Genomic DNA, 17,190 nt, shown 5'->3' on the forward strand with positions numbered 1-17,190 from the left:
TGAGGCGTTTGAGAAGCCTTTCACAATTCATAATACATCAAGTGTCAGTTGAACGCTATACGACGGGCTCACGATCACTTTTACTCACCAAGGCAGTATATAACGTTGCATTTCGGGATCGCACGATTGAAGTTCAACAGCACGTTGTACTGATACCGACAGAGATATAATAGTGAAGCTGATGATCGGTATACCACTGATTATAATTTGCTTTGCCATAGCTGGATTTTCTTGAAAACGTTCTAACCTGTTCTAACCACACGGAATAAATACGGAAAAAATATTCTGAGACTTGCTATAACGACCATGATATGATACATATACGTATTCGATTGATGACGGATAAATCTGATCAGAAAATGACTGTGAGTGCAACAAAGAAAGCCTAAATCGAAAAGAAAAAATACCCACGAAGACTTAGAGATTCTTTGGCAGCTGCTTCACACAGCATCTAATCACCCTCAACGTATCCACCTTGTCATAGTAAAGCCGTCCACACCCACACCGCGCCGCAAAGCAGCGCGTAGTTTCTTCCCATGCCTCCAAATCTGAGTTCATTATGGTTTCACAATCAACCCTCTGATCCATCTCCAACAGCATCCTAGAACGAAAATCGCGCCAAGGGCTGTTACCCAGATGCGAGGCGCAAACTGAGCATATCGATTCTTGCACATTACCAGCCCCAAAAATCGATTGAGAGTATAGCGATTCACGGAACTTGTCTCGCCTTCGTTGGTGAAGTTTGAGAAGTTTGTAGAGAGCTGTTCCAGAGAGTTTGGAAAGTTGATCTCCTAGAGAGGGATTGCTTTCCTGGGCATCTCCGAGGAGATTGAGAGAAAAGGTCAGCTGAGCAGCATGCTGAGCTTCGTCTTCCCATCCAAACTTGACTGCGAGTCCATAGAGTCGAACTGGCTCGCTTGTAAACACGGGAATGAGGCAGGATGCTCGGACGATTGACAATGGACCAGGTGTATCCAGGTATTGGATGACATCGACGGTCTGTTCGAGCTCAGTAAACGACTTCCAGGGATCCATGGATAAGCCACTGATCATAGAAAGTACACGTTCGATGGGATGATCAGGAAATGGCAATGTAATATCAGGATCGCTCATGTCGCTCTTTACACCATTGAAGGAGGATATATGGGCTTCGGAGTTGGTAGTCGCGCCAGAAGAGTCTAATGGGACATGTTGATCATCAAATTGTAGCGGGAGATTGGAAGTTTTTCGTAAAGTGAGCTTGTGCATGCGATAGAGTGTCCCCATATTCGACGATATGATGATATCGGCAGTCTCATCGTTGAATAGGGGGTGAAATTTGGCGTCACCCAAACCAGGTTGCGAGGTCATCACGGTGGGAGTAAGTAACAGGGGGCAGTTGCTTATATAAGGCTACTGCTGAACCGAGTTAACTTGCGCGTTAAATGCACCAGTTTGAGGAAACACAGGCGGCAGCTTCGATGAAGAGCTTCCTAGTAGGGTTGAACAGGCTGAACCTACTTTCGATTGAGAAATTGCAATTTGTCCACAGTAGCTGTTTCTGAGTCAGTCAGGCTGTGTCAATGGGAAATGCTTGGCTTCGACCCTGGAAAACCCCCAAGAAACCTGCACGTGCGAGATGCTCAATACCCGACTACCATGATTCAATCCACGATGACACCTCTGTCGAGTTCAAGGTAGATTGAGATATGAAACCCTTAGCGACTCTGGTAAACAATTCAGGAGGGCCCGTAGATATCCTCGGATCCATCACCAATTTCCATATTATGGCAAACGTTCAAACGTTCATGATCACGTAGGCCGATTTGTGAGCATCACCTCTCCGTTGTTCTACCTTTTCTTTCTTGTTCAAACGTGCCGGAATATTAAATAGTGTTCGCAAAGCTTAGACCACTATGAGAACTTGTTGCATATATGGATATAGATCTTCATGCTGAACCTCTGTACGATCATCAAAGATTTGACGAAAACACTGTCTGGAAAGCCTTGTTCCCGCATTGACCAACGATCAAACTTCGAATCCTTTGTGATAATTTAAGAGGTGTACCGAAAGCACCATCGTAACTAGACGCGCTATCTATGTCAATCGTAGTTGATGGAGTTCCTTATGTGAGCGAAGGGGGAATGTTGATAACAATGCATGCGTTATACGTGGTTTAGAGAGAATGATGACCGGATATCAGAGAGCCATGGCGGGAGGAAGACATGGCCAGTTTCAAGACTTTTAGTGTTCCGGCTTTCGAAATATTCACAGCCTGATCCCTTGGCTAACCTATGCCATGGAAAAACATTGCCCGAGTAGTAGAATACATGCTCAAGCTCTGAAGTGAGGTCCAGCATAGAAGTTCTGATGACCGACGTCACTGCTTAAAAATAGATTTGACAAAGTAAAACGTACAACTTCATACTACTTCGTATTCTTCTTCTCCGTGCACAATCATCCCTTATTCTCATCTAATCATACTCTACTGGCACATACACAGCTTACTTGAGATCGTTTCATAGCCATGCCTCGCATTTTTTCTCCCATCATCAATGTTTTCGTATTCATCCTCATTGCATCCTACGCATCTGCCTATTTGATAACCATACCCGGCGTCTCCGCTGCCCGCCCTCAATTCCAACAATGGTCTCGCGAACAAATATATTATCAGATTCATCCTATGCATGATGAAACCAAATGCCTCGATGTACGCCAAAGTGGATATAAAGACGGTACACCTGTTGATATGTACGTTTCCTCTTGCCTGTTTCTCCTGCCCGCTGTGGACGATATACTGATATATTTCGGGTGTGCATTGATATAGCTTTGAATGCAATGGTACCCCTGCGCAAAACTGGTCGCTGCAACCGGGAACCACAAAAGTCAAAGTGGCGGGGAAGAATTTTTGCTTAGATGCGGGAAAAGGTAAGCATATAAGTGTGCCGCTCTTTCGACATTTGCTAAAAAAAGTTCTGGCGTGCGTTATACAGCTCCAACCAACGGAACCAAGTTGACAATCTGGACTTGTTACCCGAATCTACCGGCGCAGACTTGGTATTATACGGATGATAAAAGAATCTCGTTAAAGGATAGCGGTATGTGATGATCGACTTTTCTTCCAATATGAACTGAATGGAAGTGTGGAAAGGGTTCTGCATGGATTTGACGGGTGGAAGTAATGAGAATTATAATCCGGTACAGGTTTGGAAGTGTACGAATGGGGATGGGAATCAGGTTTGGACCGTTTGAGAGTTTGTAGACGACTTGTTGTATGTTAATTTCCATCCATGTACCGTTGATCGTACAGCTTCGTCTCCTGGGTCGTCTGGAAACATAGGCTAATAAGGGGAGAGTATCAGACAATGGATTTGATTGATTAATTTTGATTTACATACTGGATATGTTTCCTCCACAATTTTGTCCGTACTCCAACCTCTTCGCCGAGCTTTATCGAAAAACTCCATATCACGATGAGCGAGATGCGGTCGGTGATGTGTATAAAACACAAATACTGCAGCGCCCGGCGAAGAAGATAAAACCTGTTCACAAGTGTCCAGTAATGCATCATGTTGCGAATGGTTGAAAATCAAATCGGAAAGCATGATTACGTCGAAACCATCACTCCCTTCTGATAATAATTTCAAAAGAGGTGTGGTATTTTGTCCCCATATGTAACCCGTCACGAACACTCTGTCATTTCGATGAGGTACGTTTTGTGAGACGTTGTGAAGGATATTGGCGAGGAGTGGTTGGTCTGGATAATCGGTTATAACTGTGGTAGTGGATCCCGTAAGCGTGGCAATGATACTAGGTAGAGCACCTCCCGCGCCAAGCTCGAGTGTAGTTCGGTTTTCGCAAAATCGAGTCTGATCAAGAAATGCGGCAAATGATCTAGAGGCGTTCCATCTGGTCAAAGATATCAGAGAACAAACAAGGTCATGCTACGTCGAAAGGTACGTACAGGTGATGGGCCCACAATGGATGGCTACCAACTAATCTGATTCGTATATCTTTCAAGTCAGAATCAGATATTTGTCGAGTATAGGTTGAGAATGTAGGTGGCGGCGTTGGTGGACGATCGGGTTCCTATGATGAACCGCTGTCACAAGTGGGGGATGGATATCGGATTATTGGACGAACGGGAAACATAGCATCGAGGTCGAGGGAAGCGTCGTCTTCCGACGTCATTGAGTGTTGCGCTAGCTGGATTCGGTGGAGGACAAGCTGTTTTTTCTGATCAGTGACCCATCAATAGAAATCTACCCGCTCCAAGCCTTTTTCTCACACTCATAGAAACGAGTTGGCTGTCTCAAAGACAGTACAAGAGACTACAACAGAGTTTTCAAGTTGAACTTACAATAGCACAAAAAGATACTGAATATCAAGCCGTGAGACGTGTTCTAAAGGAGGTGTGAATAATTTTCAAATCAAAGGGGACTGGCTTTCTGTGTTTCGGCTGTTGTCCGGCAAGATGTGATATGTGTTTTGTTTTTAGCCCGACATGTTGCTTGGAGTCTTGGACTGGGTTTTGCTGTGCAGTATCGTTTCATTCCCATTCCTCCTCGGCCTCTTCCTACTCCCTCGTTCACTTCTCACTTTTCAATCTAGCGATACCCTGGCCGACGAGGGACCTCCTGTTTCAGGAGAACGATAATGCAGTTCATGATCAGAAAATACTACAGCTGGTCTTGCTTCGTTCTACTGCTATCGCTCTTCCCGCTGTCATTGACTCAAAACTTGACGGATGAGCAAGTTAATATCATCAGTCAGCGGCTGACAGAAAGTGCCAAGAAGAGGTAAGTTTTGATCAATGATGGCCCGTCTGACTGAAATGAAATTCAAGCTTCGTTCCTTAATGAGTTGGGAAATAGGTACAAGAACGCAAACGATCCTCGAACTCAACGCAACGCGTTACTCAGTGTTTTCCAACAACAACTTACCACCGCCACCCTCTTCGCCTCCCGATGATTTATCTTCCGCTCTCGAACCCTTTTTCTCGATCGCCAAGGATGTGGTGGCTAATAGACCGGTTCAAAATATCTCAGGGCCGAGACCACTGCTCCCCGATGGTAGTGCTGGAGATCCAGCATCGATAGGTATGTGTGTCTTGTTGGCGAATTGGACAGGAGTAGATCGGGGGAGTGGGTTGGATTATGCTGGTGCAGCTAAGGATGAATTAGATTGGTTGTTGAGTGTAATCCCCCGGACGGATGATGGAGCTATTTCACATCGAGAGAAAGAGCTTCAACTTTGGTACGCAGTCAGTTTCGCCTGCTTTCTTCCTTCGTTTCATGATGCTTTGGAAAAGGAGCGACTCTGTGTATATGGTACCACCCTTCCTGGCATACTACGGTATCATATCAAATAACCAGACGTTATTAATGGAAGCGTACAATCAAATCAAATTGTATAGAAACTATCTGCGGGATTCAGATGCTCAAAACCGGTGGAAACATGTCGTACTTGGTAGTGGCACGGATGAGAAGCATTGGACGACCGGTATGTCTCCGTAGGTGGCTTGCATACGACTAGTGTCCAGAGCTTATAATCCTTCAGGTAATGGATGGGCTGCAGCTGGAATGCTCCGCGTTTTGGCTACAATTCGTAATTCCCTATTTGCGCAGAAAATGAAAGATCAACAAGGAGATTTAACAGACTGGATAGAAGAAATTCACGATGGGATGTATGCCGTTCTCGTACGCCTATTCATTTTTGCTCACTGTTTCGCGGCCTTTTATAATCAGGATTGAACTTTAAAATACAGGATACCACAGCGAACCTATGGACGAACTATCCAGATGTCCCTGCCGATTCGCCAGGCAACTTTTATGATACTTCTGGTTCCGCTCTATTGGCCGCTACCGTGTTCAGGGCGGCTGTTATGTTGAATCAGTTTACGCATGTGCCTGCTGCAGAGAAGATTAGACAAACGTTGTTTTCACCATCTGGGGGACCACCATCTTCAACAACGACGTCATCTACGTCACCGACAGCGTTCCCAAATTATAGCCACTTGACACCAGAAGGTTGGCTAACCCCTGTCGTCAACCCGTATTCATTCCCTCATGAAGGATCAATGTCGCCCGAATCGGAAGCATTTGCGATTCAACTGCATTCGGCTTGGAGGGATTGGGTTGCCGACGGAGCGAGGGGAGCGAACGGTGGGTATACCAGTCTACGATTACACGGTGTGGGCAGGACTGTGGCGCTTTCTGTCGCTGTCAGTGTCATCTTTGCCAGTTGGATGGGAGTGTGTTAAAGTTAGCCGTGGGACTTTGAACCGGACCTTATAATATGTCACGTGTTTGTAATTAGCCAGGGTCAGTGACCATTCGTCACCGAACCCTGTATTGAACCTACTATCTGCTTGATACCCAAACTTACAGACATGGCAAGACCTTTGAAAGCCACTGTTAACTGTGATCTAGGCGAAGTAAGCTCACCCTAACCTGTCGTTTCATGTTGTATCGACTTCGATGTCAACCATATAGGGGTATAGTCTTTATCGTATGGTAAGCTTAAAAACCCCGTTTACCAATATTTGCCGTTAAAGGTTTCTGTAGGGAGACGATGAAGAGCTCATGAAAACTATTCACTTGGCCAATGTCGCATGTGGTTTCCATGCCTCGTAAGTTCTCGCCAGGTTTCTATCCAAATCTTTGCCTTGTGCTAATGCGAAGGGTCAATAAGAGATTGGGATATCATGAACCAAACCGTCACGTACGCAAAACTCTACAACGTCAAAGTGGGTGCACATCCTTCGTTGCCGGATAAACAAGGGTTCGGTCGAAGGGAGATGAAAATCTCTGATGTACGTTCACTCATGTTGTTATTCTCGTACTGTGCAGCAGCATCAACCCCTGTCTCCCATCTATCCAGACGGAATTGTTTAATTGTTTCGTGTACCAAGCCGGCGCTTTGTTCGGTTTTCTCAAGCTCCATGGCATGGAGATGCACCACTTCAAACCGCATGGGGCAATTTATGGACAGATGGCTAGAGATCTGGAGTTGGCGAGAGCTGGCATTAGGGCTTGCAAAGTCTTTGGTGACAAAGTAGCATTTGTTGGATTAGCTGGGACGATGCATGAAGCTGCGGCGAGCATGGAAAAAGTTAAATTCATACCAGGTAAGCCCCACTTTCTTTCTTTCTCTTTTTCTTTCAGACGTCGAGTGATAAACATACCTGACATGTATTTAGAATGGTTTGCCGATTTAAAATATGACGAAACTGGTAAACTCTTGATTACGAAGTAAGTATTTCTTAAGAGACTACGTCTTATTTTTATTTATGTATCGTCAGGACCCATGATCCAGTAAAAGAGGAGGATGTTGTCGATCGGGTGAGTTCCCTCGTCGAAATTCATGCTGCAACTTTCCCGCAGAGTTAATGCCGAAACTTGCTTGAAGGTGAATCGGCTCCTTCAAAGCCGGTTGATTACAACGAATGTATCTGGAAAGTTCCTCCCTCTTGGTGATAATGTCGAAGAAGTGACTATCTGCGTTCATTCTGATACCCCGGTCAGTATTTCTTTTTCTTCTTCGATACCATGCCAACGAGGTTGACGCCTTATAAGGGCGCCGTCAAAATCGCGCAGCTCGTCAAGAAACTCGTGGATGAACATAATCTCAGTCTGAGACTCTGAGTGCCGCATAAATGGTTTACGTGTACAAAAACTACAGAGCTTTAGCTTATTGAAATTGGACCGATTTGCGTGTTGTACTTGCAATGCTACAATTCGAAGCAGGACGAGCCAATTCACAACTTTATCAGCATGACGCTTGAGTCTTGCAAAAGCGACGAATTGTAACACGTCCCAGAAGGCGTTACCTCCGTGACTGTGACTACGCTTCACGAGCTCATTTGCTGCAGACCCTGATAACGTCACTACAAGCATGTCAGCCGGATCCTCTTTGGTGTATGAAGTCTCTTACCGACCTATAGGTTACGGTGGATATGTATGTTTATGTTCCTAATGTCTCATTGGCGTGTTTGTACTCACTAATCCTGTCGGTGTCAACAGGGCTTTATCCACGAAGCGGTTGAGATTCCCTCACGGAAAGTGGTTGCTATCAAAAAGTCCCGCGTTCCCGGCCACGTCAAACGGACTTTCCTAGAACATGAATGCAGGGTGATACGACTCCTTCAAGGACACCCAGCCATTCCCGTTGTGTATGCTTATGGCCGCCTACCGCATTTTGATTATATGGCAATGGAGTTGCTTGGAAAAGATTTAGATGTGGAATGTAACAGAATGGCAGAGGAGGGTGGAACGCCGTTGGTCAAGACCTCTATACGTGTTACAGAGCAAATGGTTAGTGCTATTGACCGTATCAACTTATCTTCGCTGATTAGAAAGTGTTTTTTTTGGTAGCTTTCTGCACTGAACTTCATACATTCAAAGGGGATTGTACACCGCGATATCAAACCACATAATATTCTCCGCTCTCTCAAAGATCCAACACAAGTTGTACTCATCGACTTCGGCCTTACTGGACCTGTGCTATCCGAACCTCAAAAACGTCGAAACGTAAAGAAAGTATGGATGTGCGGCACTGCCGACTGGACAAGCATTAATGCGCACCACGGAATTGGTATGTTATACTACATTCTTTCATAATTCTCATACGATTGAACTGTACCCGGATAGATCTTGCACCGCGAGATGATCTTGAATCTCTCGCATACACAGTCTGTTTTGTCTTGAATGCCGGTTTGCCTTGGTTGACCGCTTCTTCTGTGTGGGAGTCTGACCGAAACAAGCGGGTTCGAGTCTACAATTCGAAGACGACTTTTTCACCCCCGTCGTTCCCAGTGGAATTTGCCGAATTACCGGCTTATGCTCGTCAACTTCCCTTTGGAAAGATTCCCGACTACAAGATTTGGCAGAAACGTTTTGAAAATCTTGCGAGCAGACTAGGATCGCGACCACATGAACCTCTGGATTGGTCAATAGACAAAGATCGTTTGCCACTGCCAAGACTACAGGTTATCCCGGAAGCAGAACGCACTCCTGAAGACGATAAGGAATATAAAAATGACGTTCCCAGTAGTGTTCAAGCTCACTATGATAGCTATGACGGAATGGACTTGGACTGTTATAATATCCAGGGATCGCGGGACGCTGAGCTTACGCTACCGAGCAGCTTGCTTGAAGATTGTGCGAAATGCTGTGTTTCGAATATAGCTAATATTATTGACGAGGTGGACCTTGGTTTGTGAAAAGTATTTGAATTGACGAAGGGCAGCTGGCGGTGCGCTGCCAAGATGTGACCGCTGAAAATACAACTTTGACGAGAAGGTATATATGGTGCCAAGAAACGTGGGATATGTGTTGAAGCTTGAAGAGCGGGACACTCCATGAAAGCACGTAATACCAGAGGAACTTGGCCTGTAGGTAACTAAAGAGAAGTAAACAATGATGAACAACCATAAATCAATCCTGAAAGGCTCTTTACATGTGTCAATCCAACGGTCATGCTATCTTCGCCCCATAATGTGTACGCCTCTCGCTTATTTCTTTTATTGTCTATGGTTCAAGCTGGATTCAGGTGTTTGTCAGAATTTTAGCTTAGCCTTTAGGCGATGCCGATGATGTAAGTGGCATGCAAATGTTCGTTACCATCGACGATGGACATTGATCTTGAAGTACCCAGGTCCCATATTATATGTCCAATGTCCAAAGAATACGACCATACATCTCGATCCACTGGATTTGCAGTCGATAGGTTGAAACGACTTGTTGACTAGCGACTAAAAACACAAATCGAAGCGCCTGGCAATGCGCCGATGGGACAAGGGCATTGCCGAGCGCCCTGAGGCGGTGTACTAGTGCCTCGAGGCAGCAGCGTTCTTTCTTTCCTCCACAGTCACTCTCTGTATGAAATGACTACCACGAGGAAATGGATTCGGTTCAAGGCGTCGCTTCGGGATTTCTTTTTTTCAGAGGACGAGGACGGGATTCAGAATGGTGGGTTTGAGTGACAATGGGAATTGGAAGCTGACAGAGATCCCCATAGGTCCCCGGCGCCCCGCAGGACCAGAGGGTTTCTTCACCAATGCCCAACACTCTACTTTACACAATCCCACAATGACTGCTGTACACGGGAATCAGTATAACACGTTCTCATCTACTGAAGGGGATCGCAACGTCGTGACACAGAGTGGGTCAAGCTAATTCCTCATCGTCCTTGGGCTCATCTCGTCTTCATGCAGTGATGAATTTACTTTCCCAAAATATCATCCGTGGCGCTGCTCACGACTCCTCTGTCCGCGATCCTCCACCTCGCTGCCATCCTGACACTCGCGTCAAGTTAATCAATCGCATCACCGCTTGGTTTGAAGGCCAAGCATCATTGGAATTGCTCCTGTGGATAACTGGCCCTGCCGGCGTTGGAAAATCCGCCGTTGTTCAAACGTTCGCCGAGTACCTTGTCAAGTCCCACCTCCTTGGAGCATCTGTATTCATTTCTCGACCTAACAAACGCGACAATCCACACGGCGTATTCATTACCATTGCTTATCAGCTAGCCACGCGTATCGAGGCGTATCGCGATTATATCGTTGAGCGACTCAGGCTTGACCCGGAATTGCTTAACGGGGATAGACAAGCCCAGTTCACGACCTTTATTGTCGAGCCGTTCACGGTGAAGAAGCTCGGAGCTAGCGGTAAACGATGGGGTATACTATTGGATGGGCTTGATGAGCTCCGAGGGACAGATGCGCAATGCGAAATCATCCAGCTCATCAGTTCCTTCGTGCATGAGCATCCCAATGCTCCACTTGTCTGGATTATCGCCAGCCGTCCTGAATCACGCATATCCCACACGTTTTCCGACGATGAAGTACAGCGTAGTTGCTGGTCGGAGTACATTCCGATCGACTCCACCGAAGCCTGCGAGGACGTCGAGCGCTTTTTACGATCAAGTTTCAAAACGACGCAGAAAAACTTTCGTCACTGTGTTTCCAGTGACTGGCCCAGCAATGCTGATTTCCTGAAGCTTACCGCTGCGGCTTCTGGTCTGTTCATCTATGCCCAAGTAGTAATGCAGTTTATCGGAGATTCACATCACGCCGACCCCGTCGCTCGACTTGAGGCTCTCATATCAGTTATTGACCGTTCCAATGCCTTTCCAACCAAAGACAACCCCTTCGTTCATCTGGATGCACTCTATCACGAAATCCTGTCTTCGATTCCGTCGAGGGTGTGGCCTACGACAAAACAATTACTTGGTGTGGCGATTTATGGGGGGCATATTCGGCTTGGAAGATTTGGCTATAATTTGCGGCCAAATCTTCTCACCCTCCGAGGAATGTCCATACTCTTTGGCATCACTCGAAATACTGTCTATGCAAGCTTAGACAAAGCTCGATCCACCCTCAAAATATCAGATTGGAAAGTTGCTCATAAAAAGCCGCTGACATTCCTTCATGCGTCGTTTGCCGACTATCTGAAGGAGTCAAGTAGATCTGGAGATTTTCATGTTGGTAGTGAAGAAGACGTCAAAAAAGAAGTGATATTAAAGCTTTTAGAGATTTGGAACAAGTGTTGCGGAGATGATATTGCCACATGTACGTATAACCCTCTCATCTTCATACTAGCATATATCGACATCACTTGGTTTCAGCGTCCGTCGAGCCAGCGTGGCAGCGGTACTGTTCGGAATTGACTGACAAGTCCTCGTCAAGGGCCATTGGAAATTTCCATACCAACCTTTTATATGATACTATATTCAACCTAACAGGGGCGGTGTATGATATCTCTTGCAACCCAATGGAGTCTCCCGCATATATATCTCTACGGAATTTGCATATAAGAAAACTCTGCTATTTACTCAAGGCGGAGCATGCGGATCATTTTGTTTTTAGTATGATGGTAAATCACTCCCAAGTTATCGCTTCATTTTTGGGGCTTCACCACTTTTCGCAGAGCATTTCACCCGAACCCCGTCATATAGGATTTCTCCGGGAAGTGCGGCTCGAAGACCTTGAGTTTGGACACCTTGACTGGAAAGAGATGAGCCCGGTATACGCTCATTACGGGAAGAAAGGCTTATTTCATGGGGAGACTTGTTTGATACACCGGGTGAGTGAAGCGCACCTTACTACAACTGAAATCTATTGAATTTTTGTTTCCCTTCATCGTTGTAGCCACGTTCAATCGCTGAATTAAAAGCATTTATGTCTGATCTCCTATCACTTCAGGAACGCTCACCGGAGCTTGCGGTTGTCATCTTGGGTGGCACACCTAAGGAGCGGGTTGCTGTCTTTCAGAGTCCTTTGAACAAGAAGCCTATTTACCTCGCAGACTTTATATATTATGTTATTCCTTACCCCGAGTAATTCCACATCTGTGTTGCGACTGAACCAGTCTGTACTATATATAGGGACATTTGTGCTGCAGGGGACAGGTTTCAAAGTACGTCTCATTACACAAGTCTGGGTAGCGAGCCAATCTCAAGTTGTCAAATTATACGTATAAATTGATAATTTATAATTTCATCACTAAAGTGCGGCTGTCATAATCGCGCAGCTGGTCAAGAAAATCGTGGATGAACATAACCACAGTCTGAGAGCTTAATTGTTTACATGCACAAAACTTTAAAGCTTTATCTTATCTTATTGAACCGACTGGTATTTTTCTTTGCAATGCTGCAATGGACGCCCTCGTGAATTTGAGTTGTGCCAGATGGATGACCGTTTATTAGTTGTCGGGCCGACGGCCCGGATTTTTGGTCACACCACCTAATAACCGCCTTCCTGTCTGTCCTCACCAGGAAAATTGCACCTAATGTAGCGACGGCCCACGGGAAACCGAAGATAGACCAGCTACGAATACACCCCTGGCTTCCTAATAAACCACAACGACAAGGGCTTCTCCATGTCATTTCTTCGAGTATCAGGCACTGTGATTGTCAATGACCAACAGGAGGAAGTGGTTCTCAAAGGCGCCGGCTTGGGAGGATGGATGTTGTAAGTACTAATAACAAGCGCGTGGTTCTCGGGTGAAACTGAATCGATTGACGGTCTAGGATGGAGAATTTCATATCTGGTGTGCTTTGAGTGGCAATAGCCCATTGACTTGGTGATGACAAGTGTTGGACTAGGGTATCCGGGTTGCGAATATCAGATTCGTGAAGCGCTTGCGGATGTCTTAGGAGAGGCTAAATCGAATTTCTTCTTCGACAAGGCTAGTCTATCTCGTATTCTCTCCGCTGTTTTGACTTGACGGTAGAACGCTGTGTTTAGTTCCTGGAATACTTTTTCGCCGAAGCAGACGCCAAATTCTTCAAGTCCCTTGGATTGAACTGCATTCGGATAGCAGTGAACTACCGACACTTTGAAGGTTCGTTTCTGACGCACTTTTCCGTCTTACTTCCTGCATATTCATACCTTCCTTTCAGATGACAGTAATCCGATGCAACTCAGAGCAAATGCCTTCACTCATCTCGACCGGGCCATCGCCATTTGCGCGCAACAATCTATCTACACTATCATAGACATGCACTCGGTTCCGGGCGGTCAATCAGGTGGATGGCACTGTGACGCTGGTACACACCTTCCCAATTTCTGGAGGCATAAACATTTCCAAGATCGTCTTGTGTGGTTATGGACTGTCATTGCCGAGAGGTACAAGGACAACAAATGGATTGGTGGCTATAATCTTATCAATGAACCCGCCGACCCAAGCGGATGGGGGAAAACCGATGTCGGTGGCAACAATAGGAGCAAACAGCTAAAGCTTGTGGAAGTGTACGATCGTTTAGTGGAAGCTGTCAGGAGTGTCGATGATAAACATATTATCTTCCTCGATGGAAATACGTTTGCGACCGACTTCACTCAATTCCCAGATGATGTAGCCGAAGGCAGATGGAGCAATGCGGCTTTTTCGATACATGACTACGCGATCTACGGCTTCCCGAATTCCCCCAGCATCTATGTCGGGAGTGATGAACAGAAGGAAAGATTGTCGAAGACTTACGAAAGGAAGCGAAAATGGATGGACGAAAGGGGATTATGCGTATGGAATGGGGAATGGGGACCTGTCTATGCACGGAATGAGTACGATGGCGCAGAATGCGAGATGATTAATGAAGCACGATTGAGGGTTGTTAAAGATCAGCTGGAAATCTACCGCAAGGTAAGCGATGACGTTGATGACGTGGCTTACAACTGACATTGTAATAACAATCAGGACAAACTCAGCTGGTCAATTTGGCTGTACAAAGATATTGGTTTCCAGGGCATGGTCCATGTTTCCCAAAACACGCCTTACATGAAACTGTTGAAGTCCTTCCTCATGCGAAAACATAGGTTGGCGGCGGATGCCTGGGGGAAAGATGATACCCAGGTCAAATATGCATACCAGCCCATTATCGATCTCCTTCGATCTGAAGTGCCAGTCCACTCGCAGAAGCTCTACCCGCCGATATGGACACTGGAAGAAAGAGTGACAAGAATCTCTAGAACGATTCTTTTCGCTGAATTCATGGTCAAAGAATGGGCTGATCACTTTGCTGGAATGGAAGAGGCCGAGCTGGAGGAACTCGCCAAAAGCTTCAGTTTCGAGAATTGTGTCGAGAGGCAGGATCTAAATCGTATTTTACGAGCAGATGCGTAATAGCGAAGTAGTTGTGCAATTCGAGCTGTACGAATCATTTACTCAAGATAGGGAATTGCATAATACATAAAGTAATTAGGGTGATCAGACTCCCTCAAAGAATGGCAGAAGGCGGCAACCCGCGCTTTAGGTACGCCCCCAAATATTATCACCCTAAGCTCCGGCGAACGTTCCTTCAGTGATTCTAACTTAGCTACAAATACTTTTAATTCAGCATTGGCACGTGGCTATATCGATAGAAAGGCCACCATTATTCAGGATATTTCAATCCTAGTAAGGTGCAAATACTCACCCGATGCAATATCCAATCTGACCCCTTGTAAAATTTGCCTCCAAAATGAGCGTGAGCCGGACTCATCTCTTTCAAATCAAGGTGTCCAAACTCAAGGTCTCTGAGCTGTACCTCCCGGAGAAGTCCTGGATCACTGGACATGTACGAATTGGGCGAAAGTCTCTGTGAAAGTGGTATTAAGTTCTGAATTGACGCGGGGACTTGGGAGTCATTTACCATCAGATTGTATACAAACTCAGCCAAGTCAAACGCGTTGAAGAAGTAGCATAGCTTGCTTGCAGGAAGTTTGTGTAGCTGCACATATGCAGGCGATGTCCCTGGCTTTTCCAACATATGGCATGCCATCAGTTTTGAAAAAGAAACAAGATTACGGAACAGATTTGCGTGAAACTTTGCAATGGCCCTTGACGGTGGCTTGTCATCCGATTTTGAGCAGTTACGATGCCACGTAGACTTAACTGACGTTGAAACAATTATGACATCGATTTTTCAAAGCAAAAAACCTATACATACTGGTGGCAATATCATCTCCGGTACACTTGATCCAAACCCCCAAGCTGCTCAGAGCCACGTCTTCTTCAACGTCTCCGACGCTGCCAACATAAAAATTGCCCGACCTGCTTGAGTCCTTCAGGTAGTCGGCAAACGACGCATGAAGGAACGTCAGCTGCCCTTTATGAGCGGCTTTCCAATCTAATATTTTTAGGGTTGATCGGCATTTGTTTAAGCTGGCATAGATGACATTTCGAGGCACGTCAAAGAGAATGGACATTCCTCGGAGGGTTTGGAAAGTCTGCGGAATATGTGAATATGTCTTTGCGGACATGCGAGTCCTGTGCGTATAAATAGGCAAAGCAAGCAATCGTTTTGCTGTTGGCCAGAAAGTTGACGGAATCAAAGAAAGAATTTCGTGGTAGAGCGCGTCCAGATGCACAAAAGGGTTCTCTTTGGCCAAAACGGCTCTAGAACGGTCAATAACTGCTAAGAGAACCTCGAGTCGCGAGACGGGATCAGCGTGATCGGAATCCCTGATGAACTGCATCGCTACTTCAGCATAGACGAAAAGGCCAGAAGCCGCAGCAGTGAGTTTGAGGAGATGAGTGTTGCTGGGCCAGTCGCTGTCAACAGAGTGCCGAAATGTCTTCTGTGTCACCTCGAAACTTGATCGTAGAAAGCGTTCGACGTCGTCACAGGCTTCGGTGGAGTCAATCGGAATATACTCCGACCAGCAACTGCGCTTGACCTCATCATCTTCGAACGTGTTGGATATGTGCGATTCTGGACGGCTGGCTATTATCCAGACAAGAGGAACATCATGATGTTCATGCACGAAGGTGCTGATGAGTTGGATGATTTCACATTGCGCATCCTGCCCCTGGAGTTCATCAAGGCCGTCCAATAGTATACCCCAACGTTTACCGCCAGCTCCAATCTTCTTTTCCACGAAGGGTTCCACTATAAAGGTCGCGAACTGCGCCATAATACCCTTATTGAGTAGACTCGGATCGAGGCCGAGCCGGTCAACAATGAAATTGCGATAAGCCTCGATCCGTGTGGCTAGCTGATAAGCGATGGTGATGAAGATGCCATGTGAGTTATTGCGTTTGTTTGGGCGAGAAATAAAAACGGACGCTCCAAGGGACTTGGACTTGACGAGATGCTCCGCGAATGTCTGGACGATGGCTGACTTTCCAACGCCGGCAGGGCCAGTGATCCAGAGAAGTAATTCCTGTTGTGCTTGGCCATCAAACCAAGCTGTAATTCGAGCGATGAACTTGACACGGGTGTCAGGGTGACAGCGCGGAGGAGGTTCGCGAGCAGAATCATCGTGTGCCGCGCCACGGATAATGTGCTGTGAAAGAAAATTCATGACTGCAGCAAGGAGAGTTGATATGAGCTCAAGTATCAGGAAGAGGAACGTAGTATCGCTCACCCTGTGTCGCCGTCCCCTGCATATTTATTACTGTGGTGTTATCAACCTGTACAGACGTCATAATGGGATCAATTAGAACAAAGCCCTCTGCATAATGGAAAAAGCCTCCTGGTCGAGCGTGGGGACCTATCGATAAACTCCATTAAATTTCGCACTAGTGCGTGAGTATGAAAGCACTAACCATCGAGCACGTAGCGACTCCCCTTTGGATGAAAGAATCCCCATAGCCACTTCTTGAACTTAACCCTCTTCCTTCCGGGAGCCATAGCATGTATGGTGGAAATCGTGTTGTGAGAGAGAAAGGCAGTGCATCAAAGCGCCAATCCTCCATCCGGAAACATCCCATTTTCCCAAGGTGCCATCT

General features: G+C 46.1%; 8 protein-coding genes across 8 annotated transcripts; 5 read left to right on the forward strand and 3 right to left on the reverse strand.

Annotated features, from left to right (window-relative positions):
- Positions 1 to 271: 271 nt before the first annotated feature.
- Positions 272 to 1,369, reverse strand: AGABI2DRAFT_181398 (hypothetical protein). Its single transcript, XM_006456944.1, has 2 exons — positions 412 to 1,369; positions 272 to 348 (listed from the first exon to the last, which is right to left on the reverse strand). Exon 1 carries the CDS (start codon positions 1,348 to 1,350, stop codon positions 418 to 420), a length of 933 nt encoding a protein of 310 aa, XP_006457007.1. The 5' UTR covers positions 1,351 to 1,369; the 3' UTR covers positions 272 to 348; positions 412 to 417.
- A 1,723-nt stretch (positions 1,370 to 3,092) lies between these two features.
- On the reverse strand, positions 3,093 to 4,197 carry AGABI2DRAFT_212253 (hypothetical protein). The gene is made up of 4 exons (XM_006456945.1): positions 4,124 to 4,197; positions 3,945 to 4,069; positions 3,379 to 3,889; positions 3,093 to 3,321 (listed from the first exon to the last, which is right to left on the reverse strand). Exons 1-4 carry the CDS (start codon positions 4,169 to 4,171, stop codon positions 3,214 to 3,216), a joined length of 792 nt encoding a protein of 263 aa, XP_006457008.1. The 5' UTR covers positions 4,172 to 4,197; the 3' UTR covers positions 3,093 to 3,213.
- A 641-nt stretch (positions 4,198 to 4,838) lies between these two features.
- AGABI2DRAFT_212258 (hypothetical protein) lies at positions 4,839 to 6,242 on the forward strand (the record flags this gene model as incomplete). Its single annotated transcript, XM_006456946.1, has 4 exons — positions 4,839 to 5,236; positions 5,292 to 5,482; positions 5,540 to 5,679; positions 5,748 to 6,242. The coding sequence occupies 4 exons, from the start codon at positions 4,839 to 4,841 to the stop codon at positions 6,240 to 6,242; spliced, it is 1,224 nt and encodes a 407-aa protein (XP_006457009.1).
- A 94-nt stretch (positions 6,243 to 6,336) lies between these two features.
- Positions 6,337 to 7,757, forward strand: AGABI2DRAFT_195924 (hypothetical protein). Its single transcript, XM_006456947.1, has 9 exons — positions 6,337 to 6,416; positions 6,475 to 6,495; positions 6,547 to 6,611; positions 6,674 to 6,794; positions 6,863 to 7,109; positions 7,182 to 7,233; positions 7,284 to 7,323; positions 7,391 to 7,501; positions 7,558 to 7,757. Exons 1-9 carry the CDS (start codon positions 6,372 to 6,374, stop codon positions 7,624 to 7,626), a joined length of 771 nt encoding a protein of 256 aa, XP_006457010.1. The 5' UTR covers positions 6,337 to 6,371; the 3' UTR covers positions 7,627 to 7,757.
- Positions 7,758 to 8,252: 495 nt separating this feature from the next.
- AGABI2DRAFT_212261 (hypothetical protein) lies at positions 8,253 to 9,203 on the forward strand (the record flags this gene model as incomplete). Its single annotated transcript, XM_006456948.1, has 3 exons — positions 8,253 to 8,295; positions 8,356 to 8,575; positions 8,632 to 9,203. Exons 1-3 carry the CDS (start codon positions 8,293 to 8,295, stop codon positions 9,201 to 9,203), a joined length of 795 nt encoding a protein of 264 aa, XP_006457011.1. The 5' UTR covers positions 8,253 to 8,292.
- A 663-nt stretch (positions 9,204 to 9,866) lies between these two features.
- On the forward strand, positions 9,867 to 12,323 carry AGABI2DRAFT_122886 (hypothetical protein; the record flags this gene model as incomplete). Its single annotated transcript, XM_006456949.1, has 6 exons — positions 9,867 to 9,951; positions 10,001 to 10,144; positions 10,197 to 11,552; positions 11,609 to 11,856; positions 11,911 to 12,066; positions 12,132 to 12,323. 6 exons carry the CDS (start codon positions 9,867 to 9,869, stop codon positions 12,321 to 12,323), a joined length of 2,181 nt encoding a protein of 726 aa, XP_006457012.1.
- Positions 12,324 to 12,752: 429 nt separating this feature from the next.
- AGABI2DRAFT_188761 (hypothetical protein) lies at positions 12,753 to 14,601 on the forward strand (the record flags this gene model as incomplete). Its single annotated transcript, XM_006456950.1, has 6 exons — positions 12,753 to 12,953; positions 13,013 to 13,032; positions 13,088 to 13,170; positions 13,230 to 13,326; positions 13,385 to 14,121; positions 14,176 to 14,601. The coding sequence occupies exons 1-6, from the start codon at positions 12,862 to 12,864 to the stop codon at positions 14,599 to 14,601; spliced, it is 1,455 nt and encodes a 484-aa protein (XP_006457013.1). The 5' UTR covers positions 12,753 to 12,861.
- A 264-nt stretch (positions 14,602 to 14,865) lies between these two features.
- On the reverse strand, positions 14,866 to 17,092 carry AGABI2DRAFT_146675 (hypothetical protein; the record flags this gene model as incomplete). Its single annotated transcript, XM_006456951.1, has 6 exons — positions 14,866 to 14,871; positions 14,894 to 15,055; positions 15,110 to 15,351; positions 15,407 to 16,765; positions 16,827 to 16,952; positions 17,008 to 17,092. The coding sequence occupies 6 exons, from the start codon at positions 17,090 to 17,092 to the stop codon at positions 14,866 to 14,868; spliced, it is 1,980 nt and encodes a 659-aa protein (XP_006457014.1).
- Positions 17,093 to 17,190: the final 98 nt, after the last annotated feature.

The sequence above is a fragment of the Agaricus bisporus genome, assembly GCF_000300575.1.
Source record: "Agaricus bisporus var. bisporus H97 unplaced genomic scaffold AGABI2scaffold_15, whole genome shotgun sequence".
Classification (NCBI taxonomy): Eukaryota; Fungi; Basidiomycota; class Agaricomycetes; order Agaricales; family Agaricaceae; genus Agaricus; species Agaricus bisporus.